The sequence below is a fragment of the Manis pentadactyla genome, chromosome 5 (genome assembly GCF_030020395.1).
Source record: "Manis pentadactyla isolate mManPen7 chromosome 5, mManPen7.hap1, whole genome shotgun sequence".
NCBI lineage: Eukaryota > Metazoa > Chordata > Mammalia > Pholidota > Manidae > Manis > Manis pentadactyla.
In genome coordinates, this window is record NC_080023.1 from 145,773,383 (window position 1) to 145,796,424 (window position 23,042).

At 38.3% G+C, this 23,042-nt stretch overlaps 1 protein-coding gene across 4 annotated transcripts in view; it reads right to left on the minus strand.

Annotated features, from left to right (window-relative positions):
• The window catches only part of MCM8 (minichromosome maintenance 8 homologous recombination repair factor), a 62,904-nt gene that overhangs the window by 11,685 nt on the left and 28,177 nt on the right, over positions 1 to 23,042 (minus strand). For all 4 annotated transcript variants that reach the window (XM_057502752.1, XM_057502749.1, XM_057502750.1 and 1 more), the window contains exons 11-17: positions 21,771 to 21,801; positions 21,057 to 21,197; positions 18,431 to 18,572; positions 5,866 to 6,061; positions 4,157 to 4,376; positions 3,667 to 3,876; positions 2,768 to 2,844 (exon numbers count right to left, since the gene is read on the minus strand). In XM_057502752.1, coding sequence (XP_057358735.1) covers positions 2,768 to 2,844; positions 3,667 to 3,876; positions 4,157 to 4,376; positions 5,866 to 6,061; positions 18,431 to 18,572; positions 21,057 to 21,197; positions 21,771 to 21,801 — 1,017 coding nt within the window. The remainder of the gene's footprint in view (positions 1 to 2,767; positions 2,845 to 3,666; positions 3,877 to 4,156; positions 4,377 to 5,865; positions 6,062 to 18,430; positions 18,573 to 21,056; positions 21,198 to 21,770; positions 21,802 to 23,042) is intronic.

Consider the following 23,042-nt stretch of genomic DNA (forward strand, 5'->3'; position numbering starts at 1 on the left):
TCTACAACATTTTGCTATGCTGATGGACAATGACTGTAAAGGGGTTTATAGGGGAGACATGGTATAGGGGAGAGCCTAGTAAGCATAATATTCGTCATGTAAGTGTAGATTAGTGATAGCAAAAACAAAGAAAAAAAAAAAAAAAGGGCAGTACCTGTGTGGTAACCTCCAACGAGTTCTACACAAGGGTATAAAGGGCATATGAAAGTGTAGGCAAAGGGTCTGTTTGTGTTTATACAGAGGATCAAAGCCTAATTGGGCTACCCCGAAAATGAACTAAGATACGATATGAAAAAGAACTTCCAACATCAGCACTCTCTGGAAGACTCATGCCAGAAGATGATCATCAAAAAACCCCAACAAAGATCCACGCACTGCTACAGCTGTAGATGCACTCATCCCACCCGTTCCTGGACTTGCCATGGGAATGAGGAAGGAGATATCTAAGCTGGCCTGTGCATACAGTAAAACAACAAATTTGACTGGATCTATACTGTTGGAACTCAACCAAGAATTTGGAGAAGTGTAAATTGTAGCGCTCCAAAGTCTTACAACTACAGACTATTTACTGTTAAAAGAACATATGGCATGTGAACAGTCCCCAGGAATGGGTTGTTTTAATTTGTCTGATTTCTCTCAGACTGTTCAAGTTTAGTTGGACAATATCCACCATGTCATAGATAAGTTTTCACAAATGCCTAAGGTGCCTAACTGGTTTTCTTGGTTTCACTGGAGATAGCTGGTAATTACAGATATGCTTTGGTTATGTAACTATACTTCTATTATGTTAATGTGTGTGCGCAATTTAAGTAGTAGCTTAAAACCTATACATGCTGAAGTTACTCTACAAGAAGATATGCCAAAGAAATAATCAATCTTCCCATGTTTTCTTCCGCCTGCTACTTCTACAGCTTTTCTTCTTCCTTCCTAATTACAACCCTTAAATAGAATTCGTGCCTCGTATCAAATTTACCGAGTATCATAACTCCTCCAAGTGGTAAAGATACCTCAAGACAAATGCTGGGCATAGAAGCCACAGGGCATAAATATGCAAAGAAGTAAAAAGCTAACCTTTTCAAACAATAAGGCTTCCCTCTCACTTACCAACTTCACATTTCCCTGTATGGCCCCGGAAGATGACTGGTTAGCCAGAGACGGGTAAGATTCCTCAAGGGAGGAACAACCTAAGACAGGCACAGTCGCAGGGGGGCCATCAGGTGAGAAATTGGGGATCAACAGAGGTGAGGCTTAGAACCTCACCCCCCCTGTTCTGAGAGAAATCTTCTGCATACGTGGACGTTTTATTGCCCTGGTCTAGCTTGGATTAACACATAGTCTACAGGCACACACCTGATCATCTACATTTGCTCTCTTACAACACTAAACTATGTTTTCTACCTTTATCTTGTATCTACCTACCACTTCAGCATTTTATTAAAAATAATAATAATAAAGAGAGAAATGTAGTATCCACACATAAATCAAGTATAAAAACCAAATGAGTATTCATATTTGAACTGGCTGTTTAGAGTTCATAATGCATGAGCAAAACTGAAAGTTTCTGTGATGACTGCCCTTGTACTGTTCACTATGTAACTTATTCATTATGTAAGAATTTGTTCTCCATGTGAGAACTTGTTTGTTATGCCTCAGAAGATTGGAGACTGACGAAAATTAGGCTTGGGGTGGATTAATGATTGTGCATTGAGCATTGACTCCCCTATACAGAATTTTATTGTCGTTAACAATCATTTGATCAATAAATATGAGAGATGCCCTCACAAAAAAAAAAAAAAAAAAAGGACAGACTTCCAATGGTAAAATAAATAAGTAACCGGGATGTAAGGTATAGCATAAGGAACATAGTCAAGATAATGTAACAGCTTGGTAGGGTGATAGCTGGAACCTCGAATTATGTATATAAATGTTCTACCACTGTGTTGTACACTTGAAACTAATGTAATGTAATACTGTGCGTCAACTACCCTTCAATAAAAAAATAATTAATAAAAAATAAAAAAAATAAAAAATAAATTTAAAAAAAGTCTATGTCTAAGGTAGACATCTATGATCAACTAAATTACAGATTTTTTTTCTTTCCTACCTTCTAGGAATCATGATTTACCAAATGATATAAAATATAGAGGACACAGTTTAGCAATACTGTCAAAATCCCAAGGTATTTATTTATCCTTGGGCCCAGATATATAATTTCTGAGAATTTCTCATACAGGTATACACTTACCCACATATGAAGTTACTTACAGACATTGCTCATTATAGCATTGTTTGTAATAGCAAAAGAATGGGAAACACTCACATGTCTAGCAATGGGGGACTGGTTAAATAAACTACAGTGCATTTAAGAAATAGCATACTATGTAGCTGTAAAAAAAAAAAAAAGAATTCTCTCCAGATAAGGGAAGGTTTCTGTATATATTGTCAAATTTTAAAAAAAGTACAAAACAGTGTTAAGTCACATGCTATTTACATGAAAGTAATGGGTGTTCTGATGGGGATGAAGGGTGGTGATAAACAGGATGGAGCCAAGTCTTCTCAGAGTGTGTACTTATGAGTTGATTTTTAGAACTATGTGAATGTATTATCATTCAAGGACAATTTTTTAAAATATAAAGATTATTTATATAGAGATATTTTAAAACAAAAAAGTACAGTTTGTTCACAGGAAAAGAAGTGATCCAGTGAAAATCTGAGATAGAAAGATGACAGCTTTCATTTAAAATAGCACTTAAAATTTTAATTTTACCTGTATTTCATAATTTCAACTATGTCCTCGGCATCTTCTTTGGTTGCTTCCTCTCTTAATTCCAACCTTGCTCGTGCCTTTGAAAGAAAACAACCATTTTTAAATAAATATGTATTTAACATTGTGCTGGTATAGTATATCTAACCTTATTTCATTTATTCATTTTACACAAAAACTGATTTTGGGGGAAGAGGAATTGTAATGTGAAAAGTCAGCATTTTAAAAAAGTACCTGAAAACTTGAGTATAAAAATGATCACTCATTTAAAATATGCATTAAAATCTATTTTTATCTACTATACTTACATATCTTCCTGAGTGTTCATTTCAGAAGATTTGATTATGAAATACACTTGTTTTTTCCTTGCCTTTCATTTTCAGGAAATCACGCCTAACTAATTTGTTAAGATGACAAATTTTATATTTAGACTTAAAACAAGAATAATCAGATTTAGAAGCAAAAAGCCCAAACTCTGACCCAACTAAATTTAACTGCCAGAGTTCTCTCAGCATTCCATACCTGTGAATAGATGTTACCACTGTTAGAAAAACAGGTACTACTCTTACAGACCTGTAGTGCATCAAATAAAATATTAACACCTTTCATTAACATCAATCTCATAATCCTCAATAACCTAATTACTTTTCACACTATAGGAGTGTCATTAAAACAAACAAAAAAAAGTTGCATAGTAACTTGTCTTGTGCCCAAAATGAAGTGGCTTGACTTTGGTCATATCTTGTGTTACAGTTATGACCAAACCTTTCAAAAACTTTTTTGATTCATTTCTAGTATCTTTCAGCTGGAAGATAAATCAAGTCCATTAAGCAGGAAACTGAGAGAAATCATACTACCTCCCACCCCCAGTTTTAAGCCAAAAAAAAAGCATGAACTTAAACCTCTGTTAGACGAATCAGAGATTCCAGCTGCCTAGTAGTAATTGGTGAGCTATTTAAGCGCTGACTCTGCTTCCGGAGCTCAAGGTAAAAATCTTGTAGAATTTGAGCAGCTTCTGGGGATAGCCTTGGATAGACATATTGCCGAGCATAACCAATGTACTTTCTCAACAGCTGGTGGGGAACTGGATCTATTGTTTCTCCAGGAACCACCTAAAGCATGATAAAAAGGCCCAGGATTACAAAGATGAGTAGTAAATAAATTCTTTCTGTTAGTATAACTTCTTCAGACACGTATTTCTAAAAGACTCTCCAAATAAGTCAAACACTGTAGTTACAGCTCTCTGTCTGGTTAACTAAAATTATTTCAGATTAAGGTTACATAAGCTCTACTATTATAAAAGGTTTTGGTATGAAAGTTTATATGCTACTGCTCTACAAGAACACACTGAACTCTAACAGAACTCAACTGAATGACTAAGAAGAAACATACCTTTAGTCTTTCTGATAATGGTTTATCAGAAACCACTTCAAGTACAGAAGTAGTTGAAGCTTGACTATTTATACGAGCCACTGTGGCACTGCTAACAGTTCTCTGCTTTCCAGCTCTTATTGCAATCACATGTTCAGAGAGTAAATGATCATGATCCTCATTTGGGGTGTCTAACAGGATAAAGACCAAATCAAATCTGGACAGCAGGGCACTCCCCATTCTAAGAGGCAAGAAAGAAGAAACACTGATTGGAATCAAACAAAACTATTACTTGCTTGTTTACTATTCAAGTTCCATGTAGAATTTTTTAAAAAATCAAGTTTTACTTTAAAGAAATGAACAATAGCTTTTGGATTCATTACAACCACCAACTCCAGAGACACCAGGCTACATGCCCTTCAATGTGTGAACAAACCATAATATACCTTCGGTAGGTTAAGGACAAGGCCTTTTCTCACATCATCAAAACTTCTGATTTTTTCTCTATGTTCTGTATCACTATCTGACAGTAAGCTTGACAATGACCTAAAGTCACTGAATTTTTAAGTTAGAATGCTACATGATACATCAGAGGTTATCTAGTTGGGTGTGTAGTTCTTAGTTTTTTTGTATTATTTGTCTCACCAAAACACTCAGTCTCTCAATGTACCTATAACCATTTAGAAGAAAAATGCCCACTTTTTCTTAATGGGACATTATATGTCTATTAGTCATTATAATAAAAACTTAGTCATCTTCCTGAGTCCACCAATCAGATAATTCCTCTATGTGAGACAAGAAAACAGAATCCAGAGTGATTAAAGAATTTGGCAAGGTCCCAAATCAGCTTGTGGTACCACTAAAATCCAGAATCCAAGTCCCCTGGATCCTTGTTGAATAGGATCTTTCCAATATAGTACTTTGAATAGTTTATTATGTACCATTTCTACATTACGGATATTCAATACTGAACATTAGGAAAATAGGTTTTTTTTCTACAGTAGAATTTAAGGTTCCAATTTTTCACATTTTTAAGGCATTCTTTTGTTCTCACTTTTGTATCACTTCAATCTATTTTCCCCTTGCCATACACTTTGTCCGACCTGTACAGAACAAATTAGAGAATATATATATATACAGATATAAACGTTTTAGAAAAAACTGGGATTATACTTCATATATAAGTACACAATGTGCTCTTTTCACTTAATAGTAAAACACAGGAATGTTCCCCTATCAGAGCTACTTTCATTTTTGTAATTGCTACGTTTCACTGAAGAGCCTTGCTATAGTTTAACCACTTCCCTATCAACTAGCACTTTAAATTGTTTCCGATTTTTGTCAGTGATAAACGATGCCACAATACCTACCCTGTAAACATATCTGTGTACTTGTGCTAACTACTTCTGTATGATTCCTAAAAGTAAAATTGGCTGGCACAAATGGAATACATTTAAAATAGTGATAAACATGCCAAGCTGTCCTTCAACATTCAAAACTGAGGATGTAAGAACCCATTTTCCCACCTCTTTGTCAATGATTATTAATATTTGTTTGCCAATCTTTAGATATCAATGGTATATTACTGGTGTGTAATGCTCAAACACATTTTGTACTTTTATTGGAACTTGCAACTTCTGTGAACTACCTATTATGTCCTCGGTTATCTTTTTCTTATTGGTTTATAAGGATTCCATATAGTAAAGGCATAAATATTTGACGAGACTTACTTTAAGTTCTCAGAAACTGTTTTGGCTTTATTGTAGTGTCCTCCGACTGGATTTGCAGCAGCAATAATGGAAGTTCTTGCAGGAAGGCTACAAACTATGCCAGCCTTAGCAAGGCTAATACTTTGCTGTTCCATGGCTTCTAACAAGGCTCGATGTTGATTCCCCATCTTATCAAATTCATCTATACCACAAATACCTACAATCACAGTAAAATAATATAGACAAAAATTTTCCTTTGGCAGGTTCCAAATCTTATGGGATGGAAATCTTTCCACAATATTTATTCCTATTTTTTTCCAGCAGTTAAAATTATAAAATGTCACTCAGTAGAGAATTTCTGCTTGTTTTACAGCAAATAACTTATTTAACTAAATTTTATATACTATTTACTCATTCAGCACTTTCCATAGGTAAGGCACTACATTGTGAAAGTTACAAAAGTGAAAAAGATATAAGAGTAACCCTCAAAAAGCTTAAAGACTTCAATTCACATGTGAAATAAGATATATACATATTCAAGATATGTGGAGGGCCAAATGTAATGTCATTTGTGACATCACCAGATCAGGGCACCCAGAAGTGATATCATCAGAAATGGAAGTGACATCATTATGAGCTTGTGTATATAAGTGGTGCTCAGAAAATAAACTGCATCACTTGTCTGCCATCAGCAAGGCAGTGAACCTACTGATCCCAGCTTTGGTTTCCGTGTCTTGTATCTTTCTCTGTGTTTTCCTTAAGCTTCTCATTTCCACTCCACTCAGGTTCCGCTGGTTTGTGGAGATGGTCTCCACAGGTGGCGCCCAAACAGGGACCTGAGTATGGAGTGAAGTGGACCTGAGAAGAGTCAGGTCTCGTGTGCATGGCCGGTGCTTTCAGTGAGGAGCGCTCCCGCTGGTGAATAAACGTACGTCTATAAGGTACGAACTTGGTGAAGTCCTAGAGGTAGTATGGGAGGAGTACAATCAGGAGTAAAACTTGGGATAGCAAGGGTCAAAGGATAGTCAGACCCTTAAAATTTTTTGTATGTTTAAAGCTATAGCTATGGGTCAGTCTTGATCAAAGGACCAGTTGGATTTTGTGCATATGCTTAAAACTACTCTTTGTAGTCACAGTATTGCTGTACGTGCCCAGCAATTAGATGCTTTTCTTATTTTTGGGCAAGATAATCGCCCCTGGTTCCCTGAAGGAGGAATCATAAATGAACAGCTCTGGCAAAAGGTGGGCAATAACTTAAACAGCACTATACCCTTCAAGGGCCTCAGGACTTTCCTGTGCATACGTTTAGTTTGTGGAATTTAATAAAGGAAAGTTTGGATCCAACCCCCAAGATCAATCGTTTGCCAGACATACCACTGGAAGAAAGCTCTGTAGTTGCACAATTGCAACAAGCAGTCACTGGCTATGAGACTTTGGCTAATGCCACAGCCCCCGTGAACTGTGAACCTTTACCTCCTAAATATGACCAAAATACTGAATTATTACTTCCTAAATATGAACAGGGGTTACTGGAAGATAAACAGTGTTGTGAAAAAGATCGTTATGAGAATAAGCAACATGGCGTCCAACACGGCGCCCATGGTATCTGTAGTGTTCAAAATGGCGATCAGGAAGATCTTGCTTCCCTAGAGTTTGAATTGGAAAGAGAGGACCCCACAAGGCCTTCCAATGAACTTCCTACTAGATGTTTTAACTTCTTATTAAAATCATATGTCTTCTCCTAAGCCCCTGCAACCAACCATTTACTTGTTCTGACAAATCTCAAAATTATATATTGCAATCAAGGAACCCTCCCGTGCCTTTGTGTCCCCCTAGTGGTCACTCAATCCACAGACCTTCTATTCCTGTTGCTGCTAAAACGGCTTCTAATCCTATTTGTTACTCAGCTTTACAGCAGAGCACTCAGGAAGCTCAAAGGCAAGGAGAGGATATATCTGGGTTCCACTCTATTTGTCTGCCAGTTATTAAAGTGCAAGATAGGGATGGAAATGTTAGACGACATAGTCCTATTCCTTTTAAAACTTTAAGAGCTTAAAAATTCTTGTTCTCAATATGCTTCTTTTACTCTTGCTCTCTTGGAAGGAATATCCACTGATGCTCTGGCTCCAAATGACTGGAAAATGTTTGCTAAAGTGTGTCTTTCTGGAGGTGATTATTTGCTATGGAAAACTAAATTTGTAGACTTGTGTACACAACAGGTCAAAAGAAACTGAATGCATAACGTTCCTATCAGCCTGGATATGCTAACTGGAGGGCAGTATTCTGTCTTAGTAGATCAACTCCAGTTTCCTATACAAGCGTATCAGCAAATTAATATTTGAGGGGTTAAGGCTCGGAGAACTCTGCTACTGCAGGAGCAAAAACTGAAGAACTTAATAGCATTTGGCAAGGTCTGGATGAGCCATTTCGGGAATTTGTTTCTCGTTTGTTTCAAGTGGTATCTCGAGTGGTTCCTAATTCTGAAGCTGGAAATATCCTTGATAGACAATTGGCTTTTGAATATGCAAACAGCACTTACCAGGGTCTCATTTGGCCTTTTAGAAAAAAAGGGAATCTTTCTGATTTTATTAGAGTCTATGCAGATGTGGGACCTTCTTATATGCAAGATGCAGCTGTATTAAATAAAACCTTAAGCCTGACACAGCAACCATGCCCCCAATTAGAAATGAAGCACCATTTTACAGGCAAATGCTTTTGCTGTGGATAATTTGGCCATTTTGCTCAAGAATGCACTTGCCCTGCAGATTATCAAAAGATATCTCCTATTTATTCACCTCAGGAAAGACTGAACAAACAGCCTGGTGTTTGCCCACTGTGTCACCGAGGCAAACACTGGGCTAGTGACTGTAAGTTACAAATTGATATTCAAGGGTCTCCATTACCAGGAAACTTCTGAAGGGGCCAGCCCTGGCCTAGGCAAATAATGGGGGCCCTATCCACGACTCCCTCATTTACTCTCCCCAACACACAACAATCCAACTCTGTCAAGCAACCTCAGGGAGAGTAGGATTGGACCTCAGTCCCACCTCCCAATTCATACTAACTCCTGATATGGGACCGGAATGTATGGCCCTTTGCCTCCCGGTACAGTGGGCCCTATTCTGGGAAGTAGCAGCTGGAACTTAAAAGGATTACAAGTGCTACCCGGAGTTATGACTGATTATATGGGCGAGATTAAATTTGTTGTTCACCTTTCAAAATTATACAAATGTTACCTACTGACCATGTAGCTCAACTAGTTGTGCTGCCTCTTGTAAAACCTGACCATTGCCAAACTTCTCAGATGAGAGGGAACCAAGGCTTTGGTTCCTCTGATGCCTTTTGGGTCCAACGAGTAGGACTCGAATGACCTACTTTAATACTTTGGATTGATAAAAAATATTCTGGAGATTTAGTAGATACTGGAGCCAACATATCTGTTGTAACATCACGGCATTGGCCCACCACTTGGCCCAGTAGAGGCTCTGACTGATTTGCAAGGTATTGGCACATGGTCCTTTACAAAGTTCTCAAATATCAACGTGGTCAGACAAAAAGGGACATACAGGAACTTTTCAACCATACATTCTCGATCATCCTGTTAACTTATGGGGATGAGATATTTTATCTCAAATGTTGGTTTTACTTTATAGTCCCAGTCCTCAAGTTACCCAAATGATGCTAAATCAAGGATATATGCCCAGTACTGGTTTAGGACGTGAAAATCAAGGTCAATTACTCCCACTTTCTCCTCAGCCTCATCAAGATCGATCGTGGTCTAGGATACAATTCAAATTTGCCCTAGGGGCCTTGGTATCTCCAGCCTACCCAATATTGACAGCCTCTAAAATACAGTGACACCTTTTTTTCCCTTTCTCATTTCTGATTCTGTTTATGTGGGTAGACCCTCTTTCTTCCTTGGTAAGTCTGGCTAGGTCTTTATCTACTTTATTTTCTCAAAGAACCAGCTCTTGCTTTCATTGATTCTATTGTTTTATTCTTCTCGATTTTATTTATTTATGCTCTAATCTTTATTATATCCCTCCTCCTACTGACGTTTGGCCTCATTTGTTTTTTTTTTTTACTAGTTTCATTGATTGTGAGTTTAGACTGTTTATATGCGATTGTTTTTCTTTCCTGAGTTAGTCCTGTATTGCAATATACTTCCCTCTTAGCACAGCCTTTGCTGCATCCCACAAATTTTGCAGTGTTGAATTTTTGTTGTCATTTGTCTCCATATATTGCTTGATCTCTGTTTTTATTTGGTCATTGATCCATTGATTATTTAGGGACATGTTGTTAAACCTCCATGTGTTTGTGGGATTTTTTGTTTTCTTTGTGTAATTTATTTCTAGTTTCATACCTTTGTGATCTGAAAAGCTGGTTGATACAATTTCAATCCTTCTGAATTTACTGATGCTCTTTTAGTGGCCTAGTATGTGATCTATTCTGGAAAATGTTCAATGTGGACTTGAGAAGACTGTGTATCCTGCTGCTTTTGGATGGAGTGTTCTGTATATGTCTTTTAGGTCCATCTGTTCTAATGTGTTGCGCAGTGCCTCTGTCTCCTTATTTTCTGACTGGTTGATATGTCCTTTGGAGTTACTGGAGTGTTGAAGTCTCCTAAAATGAATGCATTGCATTCTATTTTCCCCTTTAATTTTGTTAGTATTTGTTTCAAATATGTAGGTGCTCCTGTGTTGTGTGCATAGATATTTATAATGGTTATATCCTCTTGTTGGACTGACCCATTTATGATTATGTAATGTCCTTCTTTGTCTCTTGTGACTTTCTTTGTTTTGAAGTCTATTTTGTCTGATACAAGTACTGCAACTCCTTTTTTCTTCCTATTAGTTGCATGAAATATCTTTTTCCATCTCTTCACTTTTAGTCTTTTGGTTTGAAGTGAGTCTCTTGTAGGAAGCATATAGATAGGTCTTATTTTTTTATCCATTCAGTATCTCTATGTCTTTTGATTGGTGCATTCAGATCATTTACATTTAAGGTGATTATCGACAGTCATGTATTTATTGCCATTGCAGGCTTTAGATTTGTGGTTACCAAAGGTTTAAGGGTAACTTCCTTAGTATGTAACAGTCTAACTTAACTCACTTAGTATGCTATTACAAGCACAATCCAAAGGTTCTTTTTCCCCCTCCTTTTTCTTCCTCCTACATTCTTTATATATTAAGTGTCATATTCTGTATTCTTTGTCTATCCCTTGATTGACTTTGGGGTAGTTGATTGAATTTTGCATCTGCTTAGTAATTAACTGTTCTACTTTTCTTATTGTGGTTTTATTTCCTCTCGTGATAGCTATTTAGCCTTAGGAACACTTCCATCAATATCTGCCTCCAAAATACACTGAAGAGACAGTTTGTGGGAGGTAAATTCTCTCAGCCTTTCCTTATCTGGAAATTGTTGTTTAATCCCTCATTCAAATTTAAATGATAATCTTGCTGGGTAGAGTATTCTTGGTTCAAGGCCCTTCTGCTTCATTACATTAAATATATCATGTCACTCCCTTCTGGCCTGTAAGGTTTCGGTTGAGAAGTATGATGATAGCCTGATGGGTTTTCCTTTGTATGTGATCTTTTTTCTGTCTCTGGATGCTTTTAATAGTTGGTCCTTATCCTTGATCTTTGCCATTTTAATTATTATATATCTTGGTGTTTTCTTGCTTGGGTCCCTTGTGTTGGGAGATCTGCGCACCTCCACAGCCTGAGAGACTATCTTCTTCCGCAGATTGGGAAAGTCTTCAGCAATTACCTCTTCAAAGACACTTTCTATCCCTTTTTCTCTCTTCTTCTTCTGGTACTCCTATAATCCAAATATTGTTCCATTTGTATTGGTCACACAGTTCTCTCAATATTCTTTCATTCCTAGAGATCCTTTTTTCTCTCTGTGCCTCAGCTTTTTTGTATTCCTCTTCTCTAATTTCTATTCCATTTACCATTTCCTCCACTATATCTAATCTGCTTTTGAATCCCTCCATTGTATGTTTCATTTCTGATACTGTATTCCATAATGATTGAATCTCCATTTGGAAATCCTGCCTGAGTTCTTGAATATTTTTCTGTACCTCCAGGAGCATGGTTATGATTTTTATTTTGAAATCTCTTTCTGGAAGATTGATGAGTTCAGTTTCACCTGACCCTTTTTCTAGTGTTGGTGGGATTTGGGTTTGAACCAGGTTCCTTTGATGTTTCATATTTGTATGTGGCACCCTCTAGTGCCCAGAAGCATTACTCTCTGGAGCTGCTCAGCCCCTGGAGTGATGTCTGGGGTCACAGGGGAACAGCACTGGTGCCTGAGGGGAGGAAAGATCTGCTTCCTGCTTCCCAGCTGCTATGCCTGTCTCCACTGTCTAGTGGGCCGAGCACACAGGTGTAAGCCTCTGTGCTTTCCGTTTGTAGCTGCCATAGGCAAGGCTTTCCTCTGGCTGGCCTAATGCCAGGGAAGGGGCTGCCGGTTTGTGACCCGCTGTCGGCTGGCTGGAAGGTGCACCAGGCTGCGTATCATAGGGGGGCCTTGGAGCTGCATAGTCAGCCAGGGGGATGGGGCACCTGAAGATCCTGAAATTTCCCAACCTCCTGGGCAGAGTGTACCCAGACAATTTTGTCCACCTGTCATTTCTCCTGAATAGTAAGTTCTGTGCAATTCTTGCCCTTTTAGCAGCCCTCTCACTTTTAGGAAGTCTCTCAGACTGTCTGCCTTTCTTTTGTCCCAGAGCAGCTCGATGTGGATCCCTGTTTTCCACAAGCGGCTGGAATCTCAATCTCTCCAGGTATTCTGCCTGTTTTAGCTTTCCAACCCCACTAATCTCTAGAGCACCATGCAATGTAGGTTGGTGCTCCCAGAGCAGATCTCCAGGGCAGAGTGTTCAGCAGTCCTAGGCCTCCACTCCTCCCAGCTCCGTTTCTCTTCCTCCTGCTGGTGATCTGGGGTGGGGGCAGGGTTTGTGTCCTGCCGGATCACAGCATTGGTATGTTACCCTGTTCTGTAAGGTCTTTTCTCCAGGTGTATTCAGTCTGGTGCAGCCTTCTTTCCTGTTGCTCTTTCAGGATTAGTTGTATTAATTATATTTTTGTAGTATATGTGGTTTTGGGAGGTGGCCTGTCTCACCTCTGACACCACCATCTTTAATCCGGGTCCATAGATATTTATAATAGTTATATTCTCTTGTTGGATTGATCTCTTTATCATCATGTAATCTCCTTCTTTGTCTCCTATTACTTTTTGATATCTATTTTGTCTGATAAAAGTGCTGCTACTCCTGCTTTTTTCTCCTTATTACTTGCATGAAACATCTTTTTCCATCCTTTCACTTTTGTTTCATGTATGTCCTTGGGTTTTGAAGTCTATTGTAGGCAGCATACAGATGGGTCTTGTTTTCATACCCATTCTGCAACTCTATGTCTTTTGATTGGTGCATTAAGTCCATTTATATTTAGGGTGATTATCGATAGAGATGTACTTATTGCCACTACAGGCTTTAGATTTGTGGTTACCAAAGGTTCAAGGGTAACTTTGTTAGTATCTAACAGTCTATCTTAAATTGCTTATTACTCTATTTTAAACACAATCTAAAGGCTTTTTTCTCCTCTTCTTCCTCCTCCACTGTTTATATATCAGGTGTCATATTCTGTACTCTTTGTGTAACCCTTGCCCAACTTTGTGAGCAGTTGATTTAGTATTTTAATTGCTTAGTAATTAACTGGTCTACTATCTTTACTGTGGGTTTATTTTCTCTGGCGACAAGTATTTAGCCCTAGGAGCCTTTCCACCTAGAGCCCTTCCATCTTGTAGAGATGGCTTGGTTGTAGTGAATTCCCTCAACTTTTGCTTATCTGGAAATGGTTTAATCCCTGCTTCAAATTTAAATGATAATCTTGCCAGGTTACGTATTCTTGGTTGGAGGCCCTTCTGCTTCATTACATTAAATAATCTTGCCATTCCCTTCTGGCTTGTACAGTTTCTGCTGAGAAGTCTGATGGGGTTTCCTTTATAAGTGATCTTTTTTCTCTCTGGCTTCTTTCAGTACTCTCTCCTTGTCCTTGATCTTTGCCATTGTAATTATTATGTTGTGGTGTTGTCTTCCTAGGGTTCTTTGTGCAGACAGATTTGCACTTCCATGACCTGAGTGACTAGTTCCTTCCCCAGCTTAGTGAAGTTTTCAGCAATTATTTCCTCAGAGAATCTTTGTGTCCCTTTTTCTCTGTTCTTCATCTGGTTCCCCTATACTATGAATATTGTTCCGTTTGGATTTGTCATACAGCTGTCTTATTATTCTTTCATTCCCAGAGATCCTTTTTCCTCTCTGTGACTCAGCTTCTTTGTTTCCCTGTTCTCTAATTTCCATTTCATTTACCATCTTCTCTACCTCATCTAATCTACTTTTAAATACCTCCACTGTATGTTTCATCTCAGATAATGTATTTTGTAAAGTTTCTATCTTTCTTGAAGTCCTCCCTGAGATCTTGAACATTTTCCTGTAGCTCTGTGAGCATGTTTATGGCTTCTATTTTGAAGTCATTACCAAGATTGTCCATTTGAGTTTCACTAAGCCCTCTTTCTGGCATTTTTTCTTGTCATTTTGTTTGGACAAAATTTGTTTGCCACTTCATTTTTTCAGTTTCCTATGGAATAACAACTTTGCATAGGTGACACCGTCTAGTGCCCAGGTCAATTTCCTGTGCCAGAGTGTCAGCTGTTGGTGAGCAGTGGGTGCATGCCTCTTTTTGCCTTGTTTGTAGTGAGTTGTGTGGGCTATCAGCTGATTGCTTGAACAGGGAAAATATTCTCTGAAGCTGCCGTGCACCTGCAGCAATGGTGGGGGTTGCAGGTGAGCACAACCGGCACCTGTTGGGAAGAAAAGAGCTCAGCTGGGAGGGTTTCCTGCCTTGCTGGCTGTAAGCCTGCCTCTACTGCTGGTCCAGTGTGTCTCACACACAGGGAGAAGCCTTGGTGTTAAGCCCCTATAGCTGTTGTAGGCAGGGCCACCCTCTGGCAGGCCTGGTACGATGGCAGAGCAGCAGGTGAGGAGGGCCGACATCTGCCAGGAGGAAGGAGCAGCAGGCAGTGTACTGCTGTTGGGGGTCCTTGGGGCTGCACTGCCAAGGGGAATGGAGCGTCTCAAGCTCCTGAGAGTTTCCAACCTGCTGGGCTAAGCATGCCAGGAAGGTTTTGTCCACCTGCCCTTTCACCTGAGTAGAGACCTATGTGTAATCTTTGCCCCTACCCCCTCACTGCTGGAAAGTTCTTCAAACTGCCTGCCTTTCTTTTGTTCCATGGGGGTCAGTTGTGCACACCTGTTCTCCACAGCAGCTGTAATCTCAGTCTCTCTGGGTATTTTACTTGTCTTTGCTTTTCAATCCCACTAATCTCCAGAGCACCAGGTAATGTGGGTTCGTGTTCTCAGAGCAGATCTCCACAGCTGGGCATTCAGCAAACTTGAGCTTCTATTCCCTGTCTGCTCCATTTCTCTTCCTCCCACCTGTAGACTGGGGTTGGGGAGGGCTTGGGTCCTGCCGGATTGCAGTTTTGCTACTTTACCCTTTTCTGTGAGGTCTTCTCTTTTTCCCCAGAGGTAGGCAAGTCTGTTCTGCACTCTTCAGGTCACTTTTTCAGGATTAGTTGTATTTGCTGTATTTTTGTGTTTTATGTGATTTGGGGACAAGGAGGTTTCTGCCTCACTTCTCATGCCGCCATCTTTTTTCCATTATCAAAACTTTGAAAATTGTAAACTCTTTATGTTGTTTGGCTACAAATGGGAAGTCTTTTTTTTTTTTTATTCCATCTTTTGGTCATTTCATCAGACTTTGAAGAAAGGAAACACAAAACAGCTCTATTTCTTTTTTCTCTGTAAGTTTTCAGTAAGAATTTTAGGAGCCTGTATTTGTTTCTAGAACTGATCTTGATTGAATAATGGCCCTTTGTATTTTAACAGTGTTACTTGTACTATCATAGTGTGTGGCCTATCTACACCTATATTTTGAAGATGGGCTCAACAATTTGCATCTTAAATCCCATTAGCTATCTGTATAGCTAAACCTCCACATTACCCTCAAATTCTAATTAATGGAAAATTTGACAGTTTGACAATGAGTATCTTCTTTTTATTATTTTCTTCACCTGGTAACTTAGCAAAAATATGTCAGTTCAATTGAGCTATAAAATGACCAGATAAATGTTTGTTGAACTTATTCATTCAGCAAATATTTACTGAGTACCATGTCCTAGGCAGGTGGTATATAGCACTGAAAAGACAAAATTCTCTACCCTTGTAAAGCTTGTTCTACCTGGTGTAGGAAAGCAGACAAAATAAACGACATAGTGTATTAGAAGGTAGTAAGTGTTGTGCAGCCGAAAAGTAGAGTAAGGAGAATAGTGTCTACTGGCAGATGAGGATTACAATTTAAAATATGGTGTTTAGGGGAGGCCTTGCTGTAGTCAGGACATCTGAGGAAAAAATTAGGATTAAGAAAGCGAACAAGTCTTGCAGACATATCTGGGTAAGAACATTCCTGGCAAAGAGAATAGCAAGCACAAAGGCTGTGATGCAGGAATGTGATGTGCCTGGAGTGCTGGTGGCATTCAAGGTATAGCAAGGTCAGTGTAGCTGGAGAGGAACTAAGAGGGAAGTGGTAGGTAATGAGGCAAAAGAGGTGATTAAAGGCCAGAATGTGAACAGCCTTGAGCCAGTATCAAGATTTGAGCACTCTGAGTGACATGGGAGCCCCAGGAGAGTTTTTAGCAGAATAATAATCTGATTAAATTTGAATGGGATTGTTCTGCTCTATCAAAAACAATAGGAAGGACAAAGGTGGACAGAAGCATGCCAGCCAGGGGATCACAGTAATAATCCATGAGATGACAGTGTCTTGGATCAAGGTAGAGCAGTGTTGAGAAGAGGTTGGATACTGGATATATGTGGAAGGGAGAGCCAACAAGATTTGCAGACAGATTGGATATAGGGTATGAGAAAAAATGAAGGATGATTTCATATTTTCTGATTTGAGCAAGTAGAAGGATGGGTTTATCATTTATCAGACAGGAAAGATTGTAATTAGAACAGGTTTGAAGGGGAAGATCAGGATTTTGGTTTTGACATGTTAAGTCTGAGAAAGTTATGGAGATACTACAATCAGAGGCAACAAGAAATATGTGCCTGTAGTTCAAGGAAGAAGAGAGAAAAATTTGGAAGTTTTCAGCATATAGGCAGATAAAGCCATGAGTCTAATAAGATTACCAAGGAGGTAAGCATAGACCAAGAAGAAAAAAGGTACAAAAACTAAGCACCCTGAGGTGCCAATGAGTTAAGAGGTTGAGGAGATTAAGAACAAATCAAGACTGAGAAGGAATAATGAATGAAGTTAAGAAAATCTGAAGAGTGTAGTGTCCTGGGAACCAAGGAGACAAAGTATTCCAAGGAAGGAACAGTGATCAGCTTGTCAAACATGGATGGAAGGAACTGGATGTAGAAATGTGGAGCTCACTGTCAAACTGGAAGGAATAACAGCCTCAACTGGACTGGAGCCTGGGCACTGCCTGCACATGCACAGGAACATGTTCTCAAATAGAATTAAAGCCTCACAGAGAGAAACCTGAGCAGCAAAGCCGCATTGGAGATTCTTTCTTTCTAAGCCCTTCAAATGGACTGCTTAGAAACTATCAGTTAAATCCTGAAAAGACTCAATGAGATAGGTTAAAATTACAGCAAAACTTCTAATTCTAAAGTAACAGTTCTAAATTGTTGTTGTCCTTTGAGAGCAAAAGATGGCATTCACCTTATTTTCATTTCCAACCCACGTAGAATTATACTGAGCTAAGTAATAATAATGAATTCAGTAAGTATTTACTGTACATCTGGGTACTAGACAGTAGGAATGCTGCAGTTAACAAGAAAACCAAATCCCACCCTACACAGAGCTTAATATAAAACTTTAAAACAGGCTTTGAAACAGGTGATCACAATGTGATGGTTGATATCATGGAAAGTGAAGGGAGCTGTACCTATTTGACCTGATTTTTACACATAATTGTATCTGCTTCAAGATTCTGAAAATGAATGACATTAAGTACCCGTTCCAATTTTACAGTACAGTTGACCTTTGAACAACATGGATTTTAACTGCATGGGTCAACTTATATGCATATTTTTTTCAATAAACATCAGAAATTTCTTTTGAGATTTGTGACATTTTTTCTCTAGCTTATTGTGAGAATACAATATATAATACATATAACTTACAAAATAGGTGTTAGCTATTTATGTAATCAGTAAGGCTTCTGATTAACAGTAGGTTATTAGTAGTTAAGTTTTGTGGGAGTCAAATGTTATACATGAATTTTCACCTGTGCAGTGGGTGGGGACTCCTATGTTGTTCAAGGGTCAACTGTGTAAATAAAAATAATAGTGCTATATTTCCAGTTAACTTTTTCTAGCACTCATTCTCAACTCAATCATGAAGAAATGCTGTCCAATTGCCTTTTGAACATAATGTAAAGAAATTAACTAAAAAGGAAAGCTTAAAAAAAAAACTGCCTCCAAATGACTAATTATTATTCCCTTTAGTCATCTTACCTTGATCACCAAGTACCAAAGCACCAGCTTCCAAAGCAAAATCTCCAGAGGAACTATCTTTTGAAAGAGTTACAGTCAAACCAGAGGTGGTTGTGGTATTACCACAAACATAAACGCCGCGTGGAGCAACATTGCATGCTGCCTAAAGAAACAAAGTTTAAGAGAATCAGCCCAAGTAAAAGGGAAATAATAGCTAATAGTAATTGCTCAGAAATGTTACCCATATGCTAGCTATTCTCTTAAGAGCCTTACTGTACAGTCTTCACCACCACAGTTCAGAGGAAAGTACTATTACATCCCCATTTACTGCTGTAGAGATCAAGGCCTGCAGAGAGTGGGTAACTCACACAAATATGAAGGTGTGAAGTCAGGATTCAGTCAAACACAGACAGCCTGACTCTGGTGCCTGTGGTCATGTGAATACTCTACACAATTCCACTTCATGCTTCATTTTCAAGTTCAAATAGCAAAAATGTGAGCACCGATTTTAATTTTGAAGGCTCCAATGCTTCCTTAAATATCAAGTAACAAAATGGCTCAATAATGCTAACCTACTGAGTAAGCAAACTATGGCAGGTCAGAAAAATAGTTAAAACAGCACAACAGTTAAAAGCATGGACCTCCAGAGTCAGGCAGACCTGTTTAAACCCTGGCTCTACCATGTGCCAGCTGTGCTGTTCTAGAACTAGTGCCTCCTCAGCTTCCTTATGTTTTATCACATATAGCCTTGAGGAACGAATGAGATTGTGTATGTAAGGCACTTACCCTGGTACCTAGCACACAGGAAGTGCCCAGAGCAAGGAGACAGAGCCCATCCTGTTACCTATGTTGATAATGCATTCTGGACTTGTGCAGTGCATGATCCAAGTGATCCTATGGTGCCTAGCTTATACACAGTGGCTATCATTATTTTTCTCACTTGTAATTTCATATTTGTTAGTCTGAGAGTATGATGGTTTACTAAGTGGTCAGAGGAAAATGAGATTAAAAATACAAAGTAAGCAACTCATAACTGTTAGTGTTAGCCTGATTTTTAAAAACCCTGACTTAGCAGGGCTATCATATTAAATGCAATACCCTCCACTGTTTACAGCATTTAATTTCCGTAATATTAGAGCTTCTATTTTTAAATTGAGTCAAGAGTTTTAAAGATATTATTCCAGGTATAAAAAACATGAAAACCTACCAACTTCATTTCTTGGTATTAAAACTTGTTCAGTACCCAATGTATTTGGGAACCATTACCTGCAAAGAGGTATTTCTTAAGCAAAAAAGGAGTAAAAGAGAAAAATGGAAGTTTCATATATTGCATGTATAAATTACTCATAACATTTATTTGCACAGATAATCAAACACTGGGGAGGTAAAGCCAGACTCACATGTAATACACTAATCCAAAAGTTACACACATACCCAGTGATAAAAAGACACAAAAGGAAGTTCTAATAATTCAGATCTCCACGTGCACCTTTTACATACATACTGTTTAGGTATCCTGTTTTCCTTTTTTTATCAATTTTGTTTCGCCTACAAAGGGTAAATTGTACCTCTGTTACCAAGCTTATATCAGGGGCTCAGAACTGAACTTAAAAAGAAGTAGGCCAAGCTAGTTAAAAGGAGCACAGAAACCTGGATGAAATGTCAGATTAGGAATGAAAATGGTAACTGGTTTAACACTCAACCATAGTGAATCTCTTGACATGAAGGACAGTGGGTTTATAATGCAATGATGAGATCAAAGTAGTTCTCAATTGTGGCTGCACATGAGAATCACCCATGTGGAGGATTATATACATGCAGACAACAGGACCCTAACCCAGAGACTCTTAATTCAATTGCCTGGGCGGGCCCCAGGATTTTCAAAAAACTTCAAAGGTGATTATGATATGCAACCAGGGTTCCCAACCCTGGACAAAGATTCAGTAGCCAAAGGACTACACTTATCAAAGAGACCCCTGGACTGGTCATATTTTTCTACATCACTGGAAGAAGGGGTTGAAGGACATTCACATTCCTAGAAAGGACATTATGGCCATCTTATTGGATGTCACTCCAAAGAAACCACAAACATTCCAACAAGCAGAATCTTCTAGGGCCACCATAAGCCGTAGACAGGCTCTGACTGACAGACAGGATCTTCTTGGGGATCAACCAGATGTTGGTTGTAAAAGTTGCCTTGGTTTAGACTCAGAGAACAGCAGTGGAGATGTAAACAGATAAATCTCTTAACTTTATCAGACTCTTCCTAAAGCCCTTAAGTGTTTACATAGTTGTGTAAAAAGAGCATAAGTTATCCTGCTTTACATTCTTGAACTATTTTATTCATAGGTGAAGTCACAACAATAAAGACTAGTAAAGCTGATAGAAAAAAAGGGGGTTAGAGACATAGTTATCATTCCACAATAGTGGGCATCTCAATGGACCAGCATGTCTGCACAGCCTGTGTAACAGAAGACTGGCTCGATTTGAAAGCATGGTCACATACAAGTGACCTATTATACAAACCCCAATTCACTTATACCACTAGATAAACTATAATCTCTAGGACACAAACACCACATGCTTTGAGAAAATTCACTTGTAAATTAGTCACACAACATTAAATACTAGATGATTGATATCCTACCTGCAGCATCTGACTCTTTCCCAAGCCTGGATCTCCAACAACAAGGACATGTGGGTCTCCTCGAATTGGAATTCTGTTTTTGTCATCTGCATATTTCTGGGTTCCTCCAAAGAGTGCTAATGCCAAACCTGCTTTAACAAGCTCAAGTATGAAAGAAGATGGTGGGTGGGTGGGTGAGGATGTGAGGGGAAACATAAAGATAACTAACAAAAGGGGTGCTCCTCCTATGTTTGCCACATTTATTTGGGGATTTTTTAAAAACCTGACTGAACTTAACTTTTTTTCCTAAGATAATTAAGTCTAAAAATACAAACTTCTATAATGTAAACATTTAAAAAGCAAAAACTAAAATGCCAATAAAACCAAAGAGGTATCTTTAAAATCACTGAGTGAAGACCTACTTGTAAGGAATGAATCCATTCCACAAAACTGAGAAACATTTGTTAGTTTCTGTTTTAACATTTATTTAGTGTCTGGAGTCACTTTAACTTTAAAAGAAGCTCATTCCTATTAACTCTAATTGGTAAGCAGATTTTTCTTACAAGAAGCTGTAGTTTGCATCTCACATCATTCATTCACTTATGGAGAATAGTGATTCATATTAAAATATGAATAACTGGTCAACAGAAATTATCTATTTTTTTATGAAGTCTTTATATTTTATTTTTTGCCAACTTTATACATTTTTGAGTAAAGATGAAGTAAAATACTTACTTCATGACCAAAAATGACAGGACAAAGTGAGCTGAAAAACAGAATACAACTTATAAATTCTAATTTACACTTCACTGATCCATTAGTAGATCTACTTTATAACCTAACTTGCTTTATTCAGAATCAAGAAACAACAAAAAAACTTTATATCCCCGAACTCAAGAAATTTTATTCTAGTAAATTTCTCAAAATTCTTGGTTTATCTATAAAGGGAAGAAAGCTTTAAAAATGCCTATATAAGGGAGACAGGATACTTATAAAGCATTTTAAATAAATCAAACATACTGACCTTTTTACATTACTAGCCTTTAAAATGCATCATAATCATGGTCTTCCACCTTAAGATACAGAATTACGTTGTATCTTACATGAGCAGATAGCTTTGGATATATATAGCCAAGTCACTGAAAGGACACTGAAGGGTGAATTGAGTAAACAGTATTTTAAGATGGGGTAAAATTTCATTTTTCAGTTCAATTCAAAGGATCAGCATCAATAAGACCATATATGAATATAAAGGAGTATATTTATATTTATCCATGATATAAACAAGGAGCTAACAAAAATGGACAGAATGGAAGACATAGAATCAAGAGTAAACTGAGTCACTAACCCTTTTAATATATGTAAACACAGAGGTCGGTGTCCTGCCATATCCCCTTGGCACTCATGGTCCAGCATGCTCTGCATAATTGCTACTAGTTTTCTAACAGACACCTGCACCTGTCTGCCGAAAGGCTTTCTACAGCTGCAGAAGCATCATCAGCAGGCAAGCTAAAAATGCTAGGTTATCTGACATTCCCATAAGTAGCCCCGAGTCTAGGTCCTTGAATGGAAACAAGACAGAGGCTAGTTCTACACAGTCTAGTACCCCAGCCGCAATACTATTAAGTATCTATAAAAGTTATCTATTAAGCCCCAGATGCTACAAGTAACCTATTCATGGACGCACCATACACTGACCTTCTGCCTTACTTCCCCATTCCCCAATAAACTATACTTACTCAAATCATTGCTTCGAAAGGAACCTAAACTAAACATAACCTTCCACTGTCTTCTCCATTCTCCTTTCACAGTCCTCCAACTGTTTATCTAGCAAGGGTTCACAAACTTTTTCTTAAAGGGCCAGAAAGTATTTTCAGTTTTACTGTTTGAGTCACAACTATTCAAGTTGTGTGAAAGCAACCATTGACAATATATAAATGAATGGGCTGGGCTGTGTTCTAAAATTTACTTACAAAAACAGGCAGCCACCTAGTCTGCAACCCCTGC